Source organism: Bison bison, unplaced genomic scaffold (genome assembly GCF_000754665.1).
Source record: "Bison bison bison isolate TAMUID 2011002044 unplaced genomic scaffold, Bison_UMD1.0 scf7180017864035, whole genome shotgun sequence".
NCBI lineage: Eukaryota > Metazoa > Chordata > Mammalia > Artiodactyla > Bovidae > Bison > Bison bison.
In genome coordinates this window covers 8252094-8270135 of record NW_011494607.1, presented here as the reverse complement: position 1 = coordinate 8270135, position 18042 = coordinate 8252094, and the positions used below count along the sequence as shown (strand labels likewise).

Sequence of the window (18042 nt, the reverse complement as noted above, 5' to 3'; positions counted from 1 at the left end):
TGAAGTCACTCAGTCGTGTCCGACTCTGTGCGACCCCATGGACTGTAGCCCGCCAGGCTCCTCTGTCCTTGAGATTCTCCAGGCAAGGGTACTGGAGTGGGTTGCCATTTCCTTCTCCAGGGGATCTTCCCAACCTAGGAATTGAACCCAGGTCTCCCACATTGCAGGCAGATGCTTTACCCTCTGAGCCACCAGGGGAACATAAACACATCCAAATTCTCACTAATGAGGAGAAATGATCTAATATATACATCTTTAATACTGTTTGTTATATATGAAATAATAGGCCTCAGTTCAGTTCAGTTCAGTCACTCAGTCGTGTCCAGCTCTTTGCGACCCCATAAACTGGAGCATGCCAGGCCTCCCTGTACATCACCAACTCCTGGAGTTTACTCAAACTCATGTCCATTGAGTCGGTGATGCCATCCAACCATCTCATCCTCTGTCATCCCCTTCTCCTCCTGCCTTCAATCTTTCCCAGCATCAGGGTCTTTTCATTTGAGTCAGTTTTTCACATCAGGTGGCCAAAATATTGGAGTTTCAGCTTCAGCATCAGTCCTTCCAATGAATATTTAGGATGGACTGGTTGGATCCCCTTGCAGTCCAAGGGACTCCCAAAAGTCTTCTCCAACACCACAGTTCAAAAGCATCAATTCTTTGGTGGTCAGCTTTCTTTATGGTCCAGCTCTCACATCCATACATGACTATGGAAAAATCATACCTTTGACTAGATGGACCTTTTTTGGTAAAGTAATGTGTCTGCTTTTTAATATGCTGTCTAGGTTGGCCATAACTTTTCTTCCAAGGAGCAAACATCTTTTAATTTCATGGCTGCAGTCACCGTCTGCAGTGATTCTGGAGCCCCCAAAAAAAGTCTATCACCGTTTCCACTGTTTCCCCATCTATTTGCCATGAAGTGATGGGACCAGATGCCATGATCTTAGTTTTCTGAATGTTGAGTTCTAAGCCCACTTTTTCACTCTCCTCTTTAACTTTCATCAAGAGGCTCTTTAGTTCTTCTTCGCTTTCTGCCATAAGGGTGGTGTCATCTGCCTATCTGAAGTTATTGATATTTCTCCTGGCAATCTTGATTCCAGCTTGTGCTTCTTCCAGCCCAGTGTTTCTCATGATGTACTCTTCATATAAGTTAAATAAGCAGGGTGACAATATACAGCCTTGATGTACTCCTTTCCCGATTTGGAACCAGTCTGTTGTTCCATGTCCAGTTCTAACTGTTGCTTCCTAACCTACATACAGATTTCTCAAGAGGCAGGTCAGGTGGTCTGGTATTCCCATCTCTTTAAGAATTTTCCACAGTTTGTTCTGATCCACACAGTCAAAGTCTTAGGCATAGTCAAAAAAGCAGAACTAGATGTTTTTCTGGAGCTCTCTTGCTTTTTTGATGATCCAGCGGATGTTGGCAATTTGATCTCTGGTTCCTCTTTTTCTAAAGAGGTGCCTTTTCTAAAACCAGCTTGAACATCTGGAATTTCACGGTTCACATGAAATTTAACGGTTGCTGAAACCTGGCTTGGAGAATTTTAAGCATTACTTTGCTAGCGTGTGAGATGAGTGCAATTGTGTGGTAGTTTGAGCATTCTTGAAATAGGCTTAGGATTCTTGTTGTTAGCTGGAAAGTTGGCAACTTTTTGATTTGGAAAGAAAAACTTGGGTCATTTTTGATGCTTCTGTTGATGAAAAAAATGAATCAAAAATCAATCTAAGAAAGAAATAGAAGATTTTATTCCAGTCAACCTGAAGGTTTATAAGCCGGGAGACAGTTTTTCAAGAAGTTCTGAGGTCAGTTCTCTTTTTAGATGTTAAAGCACGATTATAGACAATTTTGAGACAAAAGGTTCTATATCAAAGTGACATTCTGACAGTTTAAATAGTCTGACAAGGTGAGTAGTGGGTCATAGTGATCTCTTACAGGATTAAGAAAAAAATATCATCTCCTAAGTGGTTACTTGCTGGTGTTGGGAGGTAATTACCTTTTTGTTGTTTTGGTGACTAGGTATTCCTCTGTCTTCTAAGGGGACCCAGTTAAAGTAGAAAGCACATGCAAGATGCACACGCACTATGCATGCTAAAGGGAGGGAGAGTGGCTCCAACGGCAGAGAAAATTTTGTTAAAATTTTCTGGTCTTGCTTTAAAATAATTTTATTTCATCACTTCATTTGTATGATATGTCCATTCTGTCATCAAACCCTAAAATTTTATTTCTCAAGACATTAGCCATTGTCAGAGAGAAAGACATTTTCCTCTACCCTTCTAGGTTCTTCTATTTGATCTAAGAATTAAATTGACATGAAGGTGAAAAGCATTAGTTGCTCAGTTGTGTCTGACTCTTTTGCCACCCCGTGGACTGTAGCCCACAGGTTCCTCTGTCCATGGGATTCCCAGACAAGAATACAGGGGTGGGTTGCCATTCCCTTCTCCAAGGGAACTTCCCAACCCAGGGATCGAACCTGGGTCTCCTGCATTGGTAGGCAGGTTCTATACCACTGAGCCACTAGGGAAGCCCTGATACGAGGAAGATTAATAGGAGACAATCAAAGTTTCATAACACGTCTACCTGGGAGAGACCCAGGAAAACTGAGTAACTCACCAAAATGGCCAAAACCACTAACGAACCTTTATACTATCTTAATACAGTGCCTTGGACTGCAAATCAAGCCAGTCAATCCTAAAGGAAATCAACCCTGAATATTCATTAGAAGGACTGATGCTGAAGCTAAAGCTCCAATATTTTGGTCACCTGATGGGAAGAGCTGACTCATTGGAGAAGACCCTGATGCTGGAAAAGATACAGGGAAGGGGGAGAAGGGGATGACAGAGGAAGAGATGGCTGGATGGCATCACGGACTCAATGGACATGAGTTTGAGCAAGCTCTGGGAGATGAAGGAAGATGAAGATGAAGGAAGCCTGGCGAGCTGCAGTCCATGGGGTCTCGAAGAGTCAGACGTGACTTAGGGACAGAACAACAATAACAACAACAATACCATCTTCAGTTAAAGACAAGAGATGTTTGGGGTAGTGGTTTGGGACTTCAGAAGGGAGAAAGACAATTGACATGGAGGTGAAAAAAAAAAAGAGAAAGCAAATATTTGGTAAATAAATGCTTGCCTGGGCCTTGGAGAAACAATGGGATTCAGAGTGGACCTGATCTCTAGAGAGTTTTCCCTGCACATGTAACCCACAGTCTTTGCAGATATCTCTAGAGACAGCTGTATTTGGGAACAGGTCTTATATCTAAATTCTTTTTTAGGCAGTTAGGGGGAAGGTCCAAGTTTCTTCTTGAGGCCTTCAGGCCTTCATTGTTTTTAGCTTGAAGTAACCTGCCAAAGAGACATTTTTAAGGCAGAGACTTAAATCTCCATAACAAACCTTACCTTTTACTGTGTTTTTTCCTGGTAATCGCCCAAAACTGGCCTCTGGTTTGGTTCAGGTGCAGGTTGGAAAAGAATTTCCAGACATGAGACAGAATGAGAGGGAAATAAAATTTATTAGAATGGGAGACGGTGTTAGTGGCCAGCTCAAGGGAGAACCAATGTTGAACAAGGGTCCTTAGTCCACTTTTATACCCAGGGTACAGGAGTGGGATAGTGGGTATTGTGAGTCATTTGCTGATTGGATGAGGCATGCATACTGGGTGGGGGAAGAGTGGAGCAAATACCTTCTCCCTATGGGGTAGGAGGGGTGACAGGTTATACTGTTCCACTAATAGTTACAACACCGGGGAGGGAAAGACAAGAAGGTCTGGTTTTTCTGTTCCTGCATTCCAAGACCCTCCTTGGTTTCATCTGCTCTTTCATCCTGGGATCACCACATTCCTCCCTCTCGTTAATTTTAGGGCCAATTCTTTGGCCCCTTTTGATACCTTGCTCATGTCTAACTACCTACCTATTTCCCTTTTCAGGCATTTGGGAACCCAGTCTCAAAGGAAAAGGGGTGATGACCACTCTGGCTTCTTCAGGCTGTACAGGGGCATCGTGGGGCTCTGGGTTCCCTTTGCCTGCTCTCTGTCAGGGTGCATTTTCGGAGGGAGATGAGAGTCCATGGAATGATAAGGTAAATTGTTTCAGCATTGTCTAGGTGTTCGTTGGTCAGAGAATATTCTTGTCATACTACCACTTGGAGAATTGTTGCATTCTAGAAGAAACAAACTTTACAAGAAAGCTAAAGGTACATGGCCCAAAGATTAATAGAAGTAGAAAAGTTGCTCAGGGGCTAGCCAGGAGAACCAGGCCCAGAAATTGGTTTGCGACCTTAGTGTTTCTTTAGGTATGAGAAGAGGCAAGAATTCGGGCTCATAAAATCTTTACCTGAAAACATCTGACTATCTGAAGGCCGGTTCTTGTGGGATTTTTCCAGAGCACAGAGTGCCTTATTTCTCATCTCCACCCTGAATTCCTTTCAGGGGATGTTGAAGGTCAGAAGCTTCCAGTGGTCACGAAGTAATCCTTATAGAGGCAGCTGGCAAGCGCCACGTTCCAGTCAGCAGGGTCCTTTTATAGACCCATATTCGACCACGCTTTGGGGCATTTCATGGCCACTGTGTCCCAGGCCTACCGAAGATTCCATTGACAGGCCACTCAGTGTGCTGTTACTAGACCAGGGCTTGTGAGTCGCAAAAGTCTCTGGATCATACCTGTCCCTCTTGTTGCCTCTTCCCATATCTAGAGTTACTTCGTTATAATCATTGATCTCATTTGGAACTGCATCTCAGCATTTTATCACAGGCTCAGTTACACACCTGGTAACGTAAAAAGTCTTCTGAAACAAGTGACATAGAAAATAGTATAGCTAGCAGTTATTAGTAAGATCACAAGCAAGAATCTAAGTCAAGAACTTTCATTAGGTATAGCCCAGTATACCCCAGGTCACCTGACTTCATTTGTTAAATGACTATAGCTTGATGTTAATCTCCTGTTTGTACATCAGGGAGTGTCTGATCTTTATCGTAAGACTGGTTACTGAGATAAGCTTTAGAAACAAACTTAGAGTGTCTTTTTTAATAACTTAATTAAACCTTTTAGCAATATAGCATAACAAGGAACTGTCTCAGAAGTGAGTCTTAGTAAACACTAGACCTTAATTAACAAAACTAGAAACTTAGTTTAACAATTAACAAAACTTAATATTCAATGAAACATGATTTTTTTCATTATGAGGACATTAACCCTTGTAGCCTGGGAAGGCTTTAACCCATCAAATAAAAATGAGGTTTTTTAGGGAGCTGGGAAAAGCCAAGCGGCCGTCTTGGATTTTCCATGGCCCTGACTCTTTGATTTACAGATATTGTTCACCCATTTTTAAATCCCCGATTTAGGAGTAGAATGTTGCCATGTTTTAAGGACATCAGGATAGCAAAAGTCTAATTGTGAAGGCTTATTTTTTGTAGAAGCAGAATGAGCTTTGTCTACGTGTACCATAATCTTAAATAATGCTTACTTACTTTACCAAAGTAACAAAATATCTTAAAAACAAATATAAATCACTTAAAGGCAAAGAAATTCATAATCTGTTATTGAAAGCTTCATTCTAAGAAAACTTTATTCTCTTAATACAGAGAGTAGACTAAATTTCAGCCTGGTACCAGTTTACAGATAACAAACAAACAAAGTTTGTTCATCAGTTAATCTTAGAAAAGTCTTTTCCATAAATCTTGAAGAACTAGTAGTATTTTTTTTAAAGGCATGAGAGTGAAACCATAGAAGGCAAGTTTAAAATCTAATTAAATTGCAATTGACAAGGTAGCCTGATCATTGCTGTCACTTGTAACACTTTAACATGATAACTAATTATAACTGACAACATTTTACATATCAGGACATATCAGATTTTCATGAATTTCACATAATGTCTAGGCTATCTATATAAGTAACATCAACCATACAATTTAAATCTGAATCTTTAAATATTTGTTTAAATCCTCTAACAATACTTCCCAAGTAATTTAACATGCAAATGAACTCAGGTAGTTTAGTGGCTCTTTTTGGCATGTTTCAGGGGCCCTCTGAAGCATCCCAAAGTTAGCTAGAAGTCAAATGATTTAGTAAGTGTTTTCAATAAATATCAAAAGGATTTGTAACACTCAGTCAGATAGGATCATATAAGTCACTATGAAACAATAGTTACTCACTTAGCCAAAGTTAACAAAAGATTTCAAAGGTAAACATAGAACAGATTACTTCAAAGGTAAAGAAACTTAAAATCCATTATCAAAGGCAGTTCAACATCTTAAGAAAACATATATTTATACACAAAACTCTTCCCTTGGAGTCTACTTTCCATAAAACCTTCTTATCACTTTCTGTACCCATTACTTTGTTCTCCCATCCTGAAACAGCCACCTGTAAGTCAAACCTACTTCCTTTTCCCTTCATAAAATGTAATTTCATTTCTCATACCATCTTTACTGAAAACACACTTTACTTTCCTTAAGCAGCCAAGAACGACTGTTGTATTAGCATTCTATAGATTGGTGAGCATAAACACCACTGACAATTTCTAAAAAAAAAATTTGCTTTCTTATAGAGACCATCGCAGGATGGCATCAAACATTATTCATTAGTAGTCCAAAGTCTCTTTAGTTTCTGTGTAAGAGGGAGTTAGTATTAAGTAGTGAATGTTTCAGAATCTTATTTTACTTGGAGAAGACCTAGCTATTCAATAAACGTCTGTCACTTAGTTTAGCACTACCCTAGAAATTCAGATTACCAAAATCTAGAGAGACTGTTTTAGATAGACATTTCTAAAGTATAATTATTCTTAATGGAGTTTGTCCAAAAGCTCATATTTCATTTACATTTTTTTTTGAAGTTTCTTCATTCACTCCAGGTACTTTCCTTGCTAACAAACTTGTAACAGATATAACAATATAACAATATTTAACTTATAATAAACCCAGCACAATGAAAATATGCTTAATGTTAACGGTGCTTAGACATGTCTCTATTAGACATGTCTAATTAGATTAGCAAACAAACATTAATATTAGATATTTAATATTGAATATTCCCCAGTTCACGTGAATCTCAAATTCATTTAGGTTAATTTCTCTTGTATTTAGAATTGTCTGATTTGTAAGGGCTTCCTTTTGTTTAGGCTAATTAAGTTAGAACTCATTTACAACTTCAGCAATATTAAAAAAAAAAACCCAAAAGACACACACCAAGACATACATAAATCCAGACAGACAGGCAGAGATCTCATAGTTTTCCACCTGATAATTAAAATGTCTCTTTGACTCCTCCCCACTTTTTTTTTAAGTTCTAATTTGCCCAAGGCTGAGGTCTCAGGCAACGTGAGCTGTGTATTTCAGAGTCATAGAAAGGGTTAACTTCAAGCTTTTCCTTAGGCAGGTTTTTTAACAAGCTAGTTGTTTTTAATTGCATATGCAAAAAGAATTGGTTTTGAAGCATAGAGGAGAGTTTTTGATCCTTCAGGCTTTCAAATATAGGAGAAAGACCTGGACCAAATGGAACCTCAGAATCCTTTCCTAGAAATCATGTGGCTATGAAAGGTCGAGTATAGGTCATCTAAGAAATCTGATGGAGAGAGACAGAGGGGGGCAGGAGATAAGGAGGAAGGAAATTCTGAGTCCTTTCCCTGCTTTTGGCAAAAGCTGCTGTACCATTCAGAGGCCTTTTTTTTTTGCGGTCGGGGGGAGGTTATGGCTCGGAGGCATCTCCTATGCTCTTGTCAATCAGTCTGGACCAAAAAGGGAAAGAAGTGAAAGTGACAGGGAAGATGGCTGAGGAATTCACTTTATAATCCTATCGGGGAGGCGGTGGCCAGGGGATGATGGTTTCCATTTTGAGTATTTCTTGGCCTAGGCCTCAGTTGGAAAGAAGACAAAGGAGAGAGCCTCACCCGTTTGGGCGGCAGCTACTGGGGTGCAGTAAGCAGTGGGGCCTTCGGAACACACCAGAAGGTAACCCTGGCCAGAGTTCCTTTGTTGCTTCCACAGCACTTGCCTGTTCGCAGAGGGTCCCTATGAGAAAGGAGAAGCAAGGAGGTGGGGAAGAGACCCCAAGCCCCTGTACCGGCCATCAGAAGTGTCGTGGTCTGGGTGCAGGTTGGAAAAGAATTTCCAGACATGAGACAAAATGAGAGGGAAATAAAGTTTATTAGAATGGGAGATGTTATTAGAACAGTGGGCCAGCTCAAGGGAGAACCGATGTTGAACAGGGGTCCTAGTACACTTTAATACCCAGGGTACAAGAAGTGGGATAGAGGTCTTGCAGGTCATTTGCTGATTGGATGAGGCATGTATACTGGGTGGGCAAGAGTAGGGCAAATACTTTCTCCCTATGGGGTAGGAGGGGAGACAGGTTATACTGTTCCATTAATAGTTACCACATGGGTGAGGGAAGGACGATCTGGTTTTTCTGCTCCTGCATTCCAAGATCCTCCTTGGTTTTATCTGCTCTTTCGTCCTTGGGTCACCACAGTCTCTCCATTTCCCTCAACATCATTCTTTCGTCTTTGGCTCAAGATGTTAGTATGGTGCTGGCTCTCTCAGCTTCCCTGGGTATCTCACATCTATATGTGAGATGTCCATGTTAATAATCTTCTGTTTGTTTCTCTCTTGTCTTTTATGACAGGAGGTCTCAGCCAAGAAAAGTAGAGGGAACATCATTTTTCCTCTATTAATAACAGAATGGAATTCAGAATCAGGATTGAGTTGATTTATACAAAATAGATGTGGTATCCTTGCATGCAGGTTTGTGACTTGCTCAGAGTTGGGCATATATTCGCAACCCTGGAACTAGAGTCATTTCATGTTGAGACTTTGTTGGGGAATTGATGTTGTTAAACTAATTAAACAGTTTTACAATTAAACAATTAAGGAGGCCATTCGACTGATGTGTATCTCTCATGCCAAGAGGGCCTACAGAAGTAAACCAAAGTCAAACCCTGTAAATACGCCCAGGTTAGGAGAAGGTGATGGTGCCCCACTCCAGTACTCTTGCCTGGAAAGTTCCATAGATGGAGGACCCTGGTGGGCTGCAGTCCATGGGGTTGCGAAGAGTCGGACACAACTGAGCGACTTCACTTTCACTTTTCACTTTCATGCATTGGAGAAGGAAATGGCAATCCACTCCAGTGTTTTTGCCTGGAGAATCCCAGGGACAGGGGAGCCTGGTGGGCTTCCGTCTATGGGGTCGCACAGAGTTGGACACGACTGAAGTGATTTAGTAGCAGCAACAGCAGGAAATAAAAACACGAAGGACAACTAATCATAAATAGACAATAAGGCTTTACGCTCTAGACAACTGAATAATTTTTTTAGAAAACTGAAGTATAGTTGATTTGCTGCTGCTGCCAAATTCCTGGGATTCCTGGAAGGGCTTATGTTTCTACAAGTCTGGACGTGCCTCCAGAAGTCATGGTGGGTGTTATGGACTGAATTGTCCCAAAAGATATCTTTAATTTCTAACCTTGTACTTTTGAGTGTGGCTTTATTTGGAAATAGGTTTTTGCAGATGGAATCTTGATGAGTTTACACAGGATTAGGGTGGGCCGGAACTCAATGGATGGACTGGAAATTTGGACATAGCCACACATAGAGAGGGCTTCCCAGGTGGTGCTAGTGGTAAAGAACCCACTTACCAATGCAGAAGACATAACAGACATGAGTTCTATCTTTGCAACTTACAGCTTGGAACCAGGTGTTGTTGTTATTGTTGTTCAGTCACTCAGTCATGTCTGACTCTTTGCAACCCCACGGACTACAGCATGCCAGGCTTCCCTGTCCTTCACCAACTCCTGGAGCCTGCTCAAACTCAATGTCCATTGAGTCCGTGATGGCATCCAACCATCTCATCCTCTGTTGTCCCCTTCTGCTCTTGCCTTCAATCTTCCCCAGCATCAGGGTCTTTTTCAATGAGTCAGCTCTTCTCATCAGATGGCCAAAGTATTGGAGTTTCAGCTTCAGCATCAGTCCTTCCAATGAATATTTAGGATTGATTTCCTTTAGGATTGACTGGTTGGATCTCCTTGCAGTCCAAGGCACTTTCAAGAGTCTTCTCCAACACTACAGTTCAAACGCATCAATTTTTTGGCGTTCAGCTTTCTTTATGGTTCAGCTCTCATATCCATACAGGACTACTGGAAAAAGTATAGCTTTGACTGTAGGGACCTTTGTTGGTAAAGTAATGTTTCTGCTTTCTTTAGGTTAAATTCCCGTGGTGACAAGGAGACAGGGGGATGCCATCTTTCTTCCTGTTTACAAAGAGATGGCTCTCCAGACCCTGAGAAAAGTTCTTGGGTTTTAAAGCAGTCAAGAGGCTTACTGAGCTGTTCAAAAGACTTATATATAGGTATCAAAGTGATGGGGCAGGATTTACAAATAAAAGTTTTTGGAAGAAAATGTTCTAGGAAAGGGGAAAGTCTTTTTCCTTTTTGTCAACAGGGAAAATTCAATCTTATTTACCCCTACTCTCACCTCTCTGCCGTTCTCCAAGAGGAAAAACAGATGCCCACAGAGTGACCAACATGAGTCCTCCCTGGCTTTCTGGAACCACAAACACATTCTCATTAACATGTCTTGACCTCCTCTTTGCTCCAACTCCACTCTGCCAGCAGACACTAGAATTGGCCATTATCTGGGCAGATTGTAATTGCCCAGATTGTAATTGTAATTGGCTGGTTTGTAAGGCAACTGAGTCTTATTTTTTCCTGTTAGCAGAGGAGTGTTACTTTCACTAAAAGGTCTCAACAGATATAACAGCCAGACAGACCAGGAGTGCCAACTAATTCAGGCTCTCTCAAACAGAGAGAGCCCCTTTCCATTTCTGGGGAGAATTCTGATCATATTGAGATGGTCCAGGCATTTGGGAGCTGAGCAGTCCCACAAGTTTCTCACCAGCACTTTAACATCAGATCCCCAACCTCCAGGATCTAATGCCTGATGATTTAAGGTGGAATTGGTGTCATAATAATAGAAATAAAAGTGCACAATGAATGAAATGCACTTGAATCATCTTGAAACCCACCCCCTCTCCCCAGCCTGGTTCGTGGAAAAACTGTCTCTCATGAAATTGGTCAAAAAGGTTGGAGACCACTGCTTTAACACGCATTCCCTGCCCTGCCCCAAACCGCATTCTCTTGCAGTTCAAATACAGCACTAACATTTAAAACCAGCCTGTTAACACTATAATTAACTTGCCAGCATCCAGCTTTATATTTCATACTTTAACTAAATTAGTCTAGTAGCTATAGAAAGTCTTATTACAGGACACAGTTTATAAAATGAACTTCCAATCGCCTGGAATTGGAAGATGCTTCCAATCTCACGGGCTTAACTGGAAGGAAAGACCATTTGGTAAACCAAATTGAGAACACTGCCGCGTAGCGGTACTCCACTGAGCAATTCCTGCCTTTGCCAATTACACACATTAGTTGGTAACTTTGAGACTCCCAAATACACTATAAAACTGCTCCAGAAATGTAGAAACAAAACTCATAAAACCCATTTTGGGGTTAATTTCAGATGCTTCATGGATCCCTAGAAGCACACCCCCAAAGAGAAATCCTTCATTTCTGGTGCTCCAATCTCTCGCCCTTAGAGTTTCTCTAAAGCTTGTTCCGCTAATCCAAGTCAGGAAGAACTTTTCAAATTCCCAGTCAAACCCAGATCCTGCCGGGACGCCAAACTTGGCCGAAAAAAGGGCGATCAGGCTCTTGGGGTATGACGGCGGCGGGAAAGCCCCTTTCGTCAGTAAAACAGATGCCTTAACGAAATCTGCGGACTACTCTACGCTTGGAAAGAGGCTTGGTTTCCTTTCATTCTCCAGGGTTTCCATCGGCTGTCGAGACAGAAATGTAAAGAACGGTAGTTCTGCGGTATCCCGTACTATGGCAGCAGCTGCTGCTGCTGCTACTGCTGCTGCTAAGTCGCTTCAGTCGTGTCCGACTCTTTGCGACCCCATAGAGAGCAGCCCACCAGGCTCCCCCGTCCCTGGGATTCTCCAGGCAAGAACACTGGAGTGGGTTGCCATTTCCTTCTCCAATGCATGAAAGTGAAAAGTGAAAGTGAAGTCGCTCGGCCGTGTCTGACTCTTAGCGACCCCATGGACTGCAGCCTACCAGGCTCCTCTGTCCATGGGATTTTCCAGGCAAGAGTACCAGAGTGGGGTGCCATTGCCTTCTCCCACTATAGCAGCCGAGCATGTGCAAAGTCGCCCACAGAGCAGTCCGAGATTTGGGCGGGGCGGGGCGAGGGAAGACCCGCCCCTTCCACTCGCCTTAGCCTTAACTCCTTCCCATCCCTCCGCCGGCGTCTCTTTTTCACCTCTGACCTCGGAAAGAAGTGGGTGGGGCCTTTGGGGGCGGAAGTGGCGGTGCATTGTGGGCTCGCCTAGAGTTGAGCCTGAATGGAAGTGGCGCCCTGCCGCTGACATTACCCTCGTCCGAGCGGCTAGGGTTCGGACGCCGTCCGGGATTCGGGTACCTCAGACCTGTGGTTCAGAGCGGACCGCGAGGAGGCGGCGGCTAGGCCGAGCGTTGGTGGAGGGGCGGCTGTGCGCGGCCCCAAGACATGGCTCACAACAAGATCCCGCCGCGGTGGCTAAACTGTCCGCGGCGTGGCCAGCCGGTGGCAGGTAACCGGGACCGGGGTGTTCGAGTCCCCGCGCACGGGCGGGTCCGAGAGTGGGCTGAGGGCGTGCAGCTTTCGGTAGTGGTGTTTCAGGACCGAGATATGCTCGGTCCGATGAAGCTTGTTTGGGAATCTGGACTGGAGGGAATAGGGGCACTTGTTAAGGCTAAATGTTGCGAACAGGAAGGTAGATAGGAGGTTTCTGTGTGGCAGGAACTGAGGACGCAAGAACTCAAGGGGCAGTACTTTGAAGCTTAGTCAAGAGTTTTGTAAACCTTTCAGGGTTCTCGGAAGGGTGTCTGTCGGTCTTGAGATGAAGGAAGGCTTAAGAAGAGGAAGGGCAGTTCCCAGCGGTGAAATTGATCCACACCGAGACTGGAGGTTTTTGTTTTGCTTAGTTTTTTAAAATCTTTTTTTTTTAAAAGAATGACTTTTGAGGACTTTTTCATCTTTGAGTTTGACCCAGCAGACTTTAAATTTAAAAGTGTACCGTTGGGTAAATTTTGACTTCCGCACACCCCCTATGAAACACAGATAGTAAACATAATCATCACCTCTTCAGGTTTCCTCCAGCTGTTGATAATCCCTCCCTCTGCAGGCAACCGGTGATCTGCTCTCTGTCACTATAGATTTAGTTTGCATTTTGTATAATTTTTAAAATAAATGGAAACATACTCTCTTTTGGGGAAGATCTCTGGCATCTTTCACTCAGCATTATTATTTTGAGATTTATACGTGTGCTTGTGTGTATCATTAACTCATCCCTTATTACTGCCAAGTAATAGTCTATTGTTACAGCTACACCGGTTTAAATTAGATTTGTTTATTCATTCATTCGTTGATGGTCCTTTGGGTTTTCAGTTTTTGGCTGTTGCATACTAACTTACTATGAACATTAATGTGCAGTTCTCTGTATGGGCATATGTTTTCTTTTCCCCTGTGTAAATCTTTAGGAGAGGGATGGATCATACAGTAGGTGTACGTTTAACATTTCAAAAAACTGCCAAACTCTTTTCAAAGTCATAACATTTTGCATTCCTGACTATCAGTATGAGGATTTTTCTTTGCTCCATATCCTAACACTTGATTTGATCAGTCTTTTTAATATTACCTGTTCTTTACCAACTGAGCTCTCAGGGAAGCCCCAATAGGGGCTTAGTACTGTCTTATTGTGGTTTGATGTTGAGCATCTTTTCATGTGCTTCTTGGAAATATCTTCTTTTACGAAATGTCCAAATCTTTTGCTGATTTAAAAAGTATTTATTTTTATTTATTTGACTGTGCAGGGTCTTAGTTGCAGCACTTGGGATCTATGATCTTTGTGCGGCACTGGAGATCGTAAGATGGGGCATGTGGAAACTCTTAGTTGCAGAATGTAGGATCTAGTTCCCTAGCCAGGGATCCAACCTAGGACCCCTGCATTGGGAACTCAGAGTCTTAGCCACTGGGTCACCAGGGAAGTTCCTTTGCTGATTTTTAAAATTGGGTGGTTTTATTTTTGAGTTGTTATTGTTCTTTATATGTTGTAAATACAAATCTTTTTTTTGTTGTTCAATTGCTAAGTCATGTCCAACTCTTAGCAACCCCTTGAACTGCAGCACGCCAGGTTTCCCTGTCCTTCTCAATCTCCTGGAGTTTGCTCAAACTTACATCCAATGAGTCGGTGATGCTATCCAACCATCTCATCCTCTGTTATCCCTTCTCCTCTTGCCCTCAGTCTTTCCCAGCATCAGGGTCTTTTCCAGTGAGTTGGCTCCTTGCATCAGATGGCCAAAGTATTGGAACTTCATATACTTTTCAAAGTCTTTTCTCCAGTTTGTGGCTTGCCTTTTCATTCTCTTTTGTTGTTTCTTTTGAAGAATTAAAATTTTAAAGTTTAACTAACATCAACCTAATGCTTTTTCTAGAAGATGTTTTGAAACAAAATTAAAGGATTTTGTAGTGAACTATGCATGCTTATTAATTATATACACATCTTTAGTATGTCTGCCTAGTTATTTTAAATGGTTGGAAGAGAAGATTCTGTAGTCATTTTTTAATTCATGTTTTCTGATTCTTCTGGTTTGTCAGCTTTTCTTCACATTTTATGTTAAATCTTCAGTCAGTAAAACCATATAAATGATGGATAAAAGTCTTATTGAAAGATAATCTAAATAAGTCTTAGGGTGAGGAAATGGTTTTCCTTAACAAAAATGAAATAATTTTCTTTATGTTCTAACCATTTTTATAGGCATTTTCACTTGTAGTTGATAGTCATTGTACTTTCTTTAGATGAATTGATTACAGTTCTTTACACTTGTCTTTATAGGTCTTACTCTTCAGACATTTTGACTTTTTCCCCTTGTTATCTCTAACTTAGTATTGAATCTTTTTTTTTTTTACATTTTCCCCCGCTATAGAGTTATGAAGAAACCTCTGAACTTAGATGTCTGACTTCTTTTTTAACTTGGCACATGTTTCTGGATGCTTTATTATTAGAGTTACCAGCTACATTTATTTGTGAGGAAAACAAAATCATAAAGAAGATCTTGTCAAAAGAGAATTATTTTTTATTTGGAATTAGAAAAACAGCTTAAAAGTCAGAATTTTAATGTAGTCTGCTCATGGCAATGACAAATATCAGGATACTGACTTCTTGGTAGATAAAGGGACACATGTATGTACTGACTGGGGGTGGACAGCAGCCAGTGAAGTGCAAGCCCCAGACAGCTTTATCACTCTAAGAAATAAGAGTTGTGTGCTTTTCTTTTCTTTTTCCCTCTCCTGGAGATGAAGGGTCAGGAATAAAAAAGTTTTCCTTTTTATTGTATTGGAGTATTTTAACCCCCAAAAGCTAGACTTTTAGTTATTGTGCTCACTGAGTCACTAAACTCACCTCATCTGAGCAGCTGTGGGCCCTGGACAGAACCCCAGGCCTCCTGGCAACCAACTGGATCTTTACTGGTAATCAGGTCTGCTTTGGCTTGTGACCCTTGTTAAAAAGTAAAGGGAATACAACATAAAATTCTTAAATCTCTCTGAATTTACCTTAAAATTCTGTGTCCTAGAAGCGTTCATGACACATTGTGTATTTTAGATAATGCAGGGTTGGCAGTGTTTTATAGTAGTAGAACGAGAAATGCTAGCTACATTATTGCAAGCTTTAGAGAAAAATAAGGAATCATTCATATTCCCAATTTCTGCCTCCTCTTTTCTTCCTCTTTTTTCTCATTAGAAAAAGAATCCATGCTTATTGTATAATTTCTTTGATATTTTGCACATTTAGGAAAATATGATGGCTAAATTTTCTCATTGTAAACGTTAGGATGCCTTGTTCAGTTCAGTTGCTCAGTTATGTCTGACTCTTAGCGACCCCATGGACTGTAGCACGCCAGGCTTCCTTGTCCATCTCTTATTAGTACTATGCAAGTTCATAATTTTTCTGAATCAGAAAGAAGATGGCACTAATTATAAAAACAATTTGTTCCCCACTGAAGTTCCTTTTTCTACTTAAACCAGACTTCCAGTGAGAGAGCTCTTGGAGATAGGCCCTTTCTCCTTCTGAGGCTTTTCTGAAGGAACTTCTGAAGAATTCTTTTTTTTCTCCTTCTGAGTGATGGATTTTAGGTGAACACTTTGAATGAAACTAGCTTCTCATTTCTTAAAGGCAGATTATTCAACATAACAGTTTATATATACTATGTGTAAAGAACTTCCTGGGAACTAACTGTGGGACTATAAATATGATAGTTTTATGAGAATATTGGTGACTTTGAAGTCATTTTACTTAGCAAATATTTGTGTATACTTTGTGCTAGTTTTTGGGACTTGGGAGATGATTAAGATATAGTCCCTCAACTTAAAAGCATATAGTTTCTTGGAAGTAGTAAATCATCATTTTTAAACAAAGTTTTGTTATAACAAGTACAGTAATGACTCTATTATAGAGTATTATGAGATACTGCTGCTAAGTCACTTTAGTTGTGTCTGACCCTGTGCGATCCCATAGACAGCAGCCCACCAGGCTCCCCCGTCCCTCTGAATCTCCAGGCAAGAACACTGGAGTGGGTTGCCATTTCCTTCTCCAATGTATGAAAGTGAAAAGTGAAAGGGAAGTCGCTCAGTCATGTCTGACTCTTCGAGACCCCTTGGACTGCAGCCTACCAGGCTCCTCTGTCCATGGATTTTCCAGGCAAGAGTACTGGAGTGGGGTGCCATTGCCTTCTCCGAGAAGTTTGCTAGATGGAATTCTCTTGTGGTCCTCCTCTGACTGCCGAGGGCTGGGTTTTGATCTCTAGTCAGGGGAACGAAGATCCCACAAGTTGCACAGGCTAACCCAAAAAAAAGTATGCTAGATATATTGTTGGGTTTTTTTGTTGTTGTTGTTGTTTTGTTTTTATTTTAAAGCTTTCTGTTAGGATAGAATGATGATGGAGAGATATCAGCCTTAAAAGTGAGGATATGGATATGAGGGGTGAAGGCAATGGCACCCCACTCCAGTATTTTTGCCTGGAAAATCCCATGGATGGAGGAGCCTGGTGGGCTGCAGTCCATGGGGTCTCCAAGAGTCGGACACGACTGAGCAACTTCACTTTCACTTTTCACTTTCATGCATTGGAGAAGGAAATGGCAACCCACTCCAGTGTTCTTGCCTGGAGAATCCCAGGGACGGGGGAGCCTGGTGGGCTGCCGTCTACAGGGTCACACAGAGTCGGACACGACTGAAGTGACTTAGCAGCAGCAGCAGCAGCAGCATGGATATGAGGATGGAGTGTTTGAGCCAAGTCCTAAAGGCTTTAGGGTGTAATAAGGGATTTTAATATTTATATACTTTCAAAGTGCACTGGCAAACCATTGCGTTTCTTAAGCACTGGGGTGAGATGATTTGACTGCACTTTAAAGAAGCTCACTTTGATTGCTCTGTGTTTGATGAAAGAGACAAGAATGAGAGTGAGGAGACTATTTAGGAACTTTCATGGCAGTCCGGGTGAAAGAATGGTGATGGTTTAGAAGTAGAGTTGGAGTAGTTGGCTTCCTTGGTGGCTTAGCAGCAAAGAATATGCCTGTAGTGCAGGAGATGTGGGTTCAATCCCTGGGTTGGGAAGATCCCCTGGAGGAGTCATGCCAACCCACTCCAGTATTCTTGCCTGGAGAATCCCAGGGACAAAGGTGGGCTACGGTCCATAGGGTTGCAAAGAGTTGGACATGATGGAAGCAACTGAGTGTGCACAGGCTGATTGGAGAAAATTAAAGGGGAAGATGAACTTCCCCAGTTGCTCAGCAGTAAAAGAATGTACCTGCAATGCAGGAGATGAGGGTTTGATCCCTGGGTTGGGAAGATCCCCTGGAGAAAGAAGATGGTGGCCCACCCCGGTATTCTTACTTGGAAGATCCCAATCCATGGGATCACAGAAGAATGGGGCACGACCTGCCACTAAACGACAACAACAAC

The 18042-nt window shown here is 41.8% G+C and overlaps 1 protein-coding gene across 2 annotated transcripts in view; it reads left to right on the top strand.

Moving 5' to 3' along the window:
• The first annotated feature begins 12354 nt into the window (after window positions 1–12354).
• Window positions 12355–18042, top strand: part of RNGTT (RNA guanylyltransferase and 5'-phosphatase) — a 240518-nt gene continuing 234830 nt past the window's right edge. For both annotated transcript variants that reach the window (XM_010834696.1, XM_010834697.1), the window contains exon 1: window positions 12355–12615. In XM_010834696.1, the coding sequence (XP_010832998.1) occupies window positions 12552–12615 (64 nt within the window). In that variant the 5' untranslated portion in view covers window positions 12355–12551. The remainder of the gene's footprint in view (window positions 12616–18042) is intronic.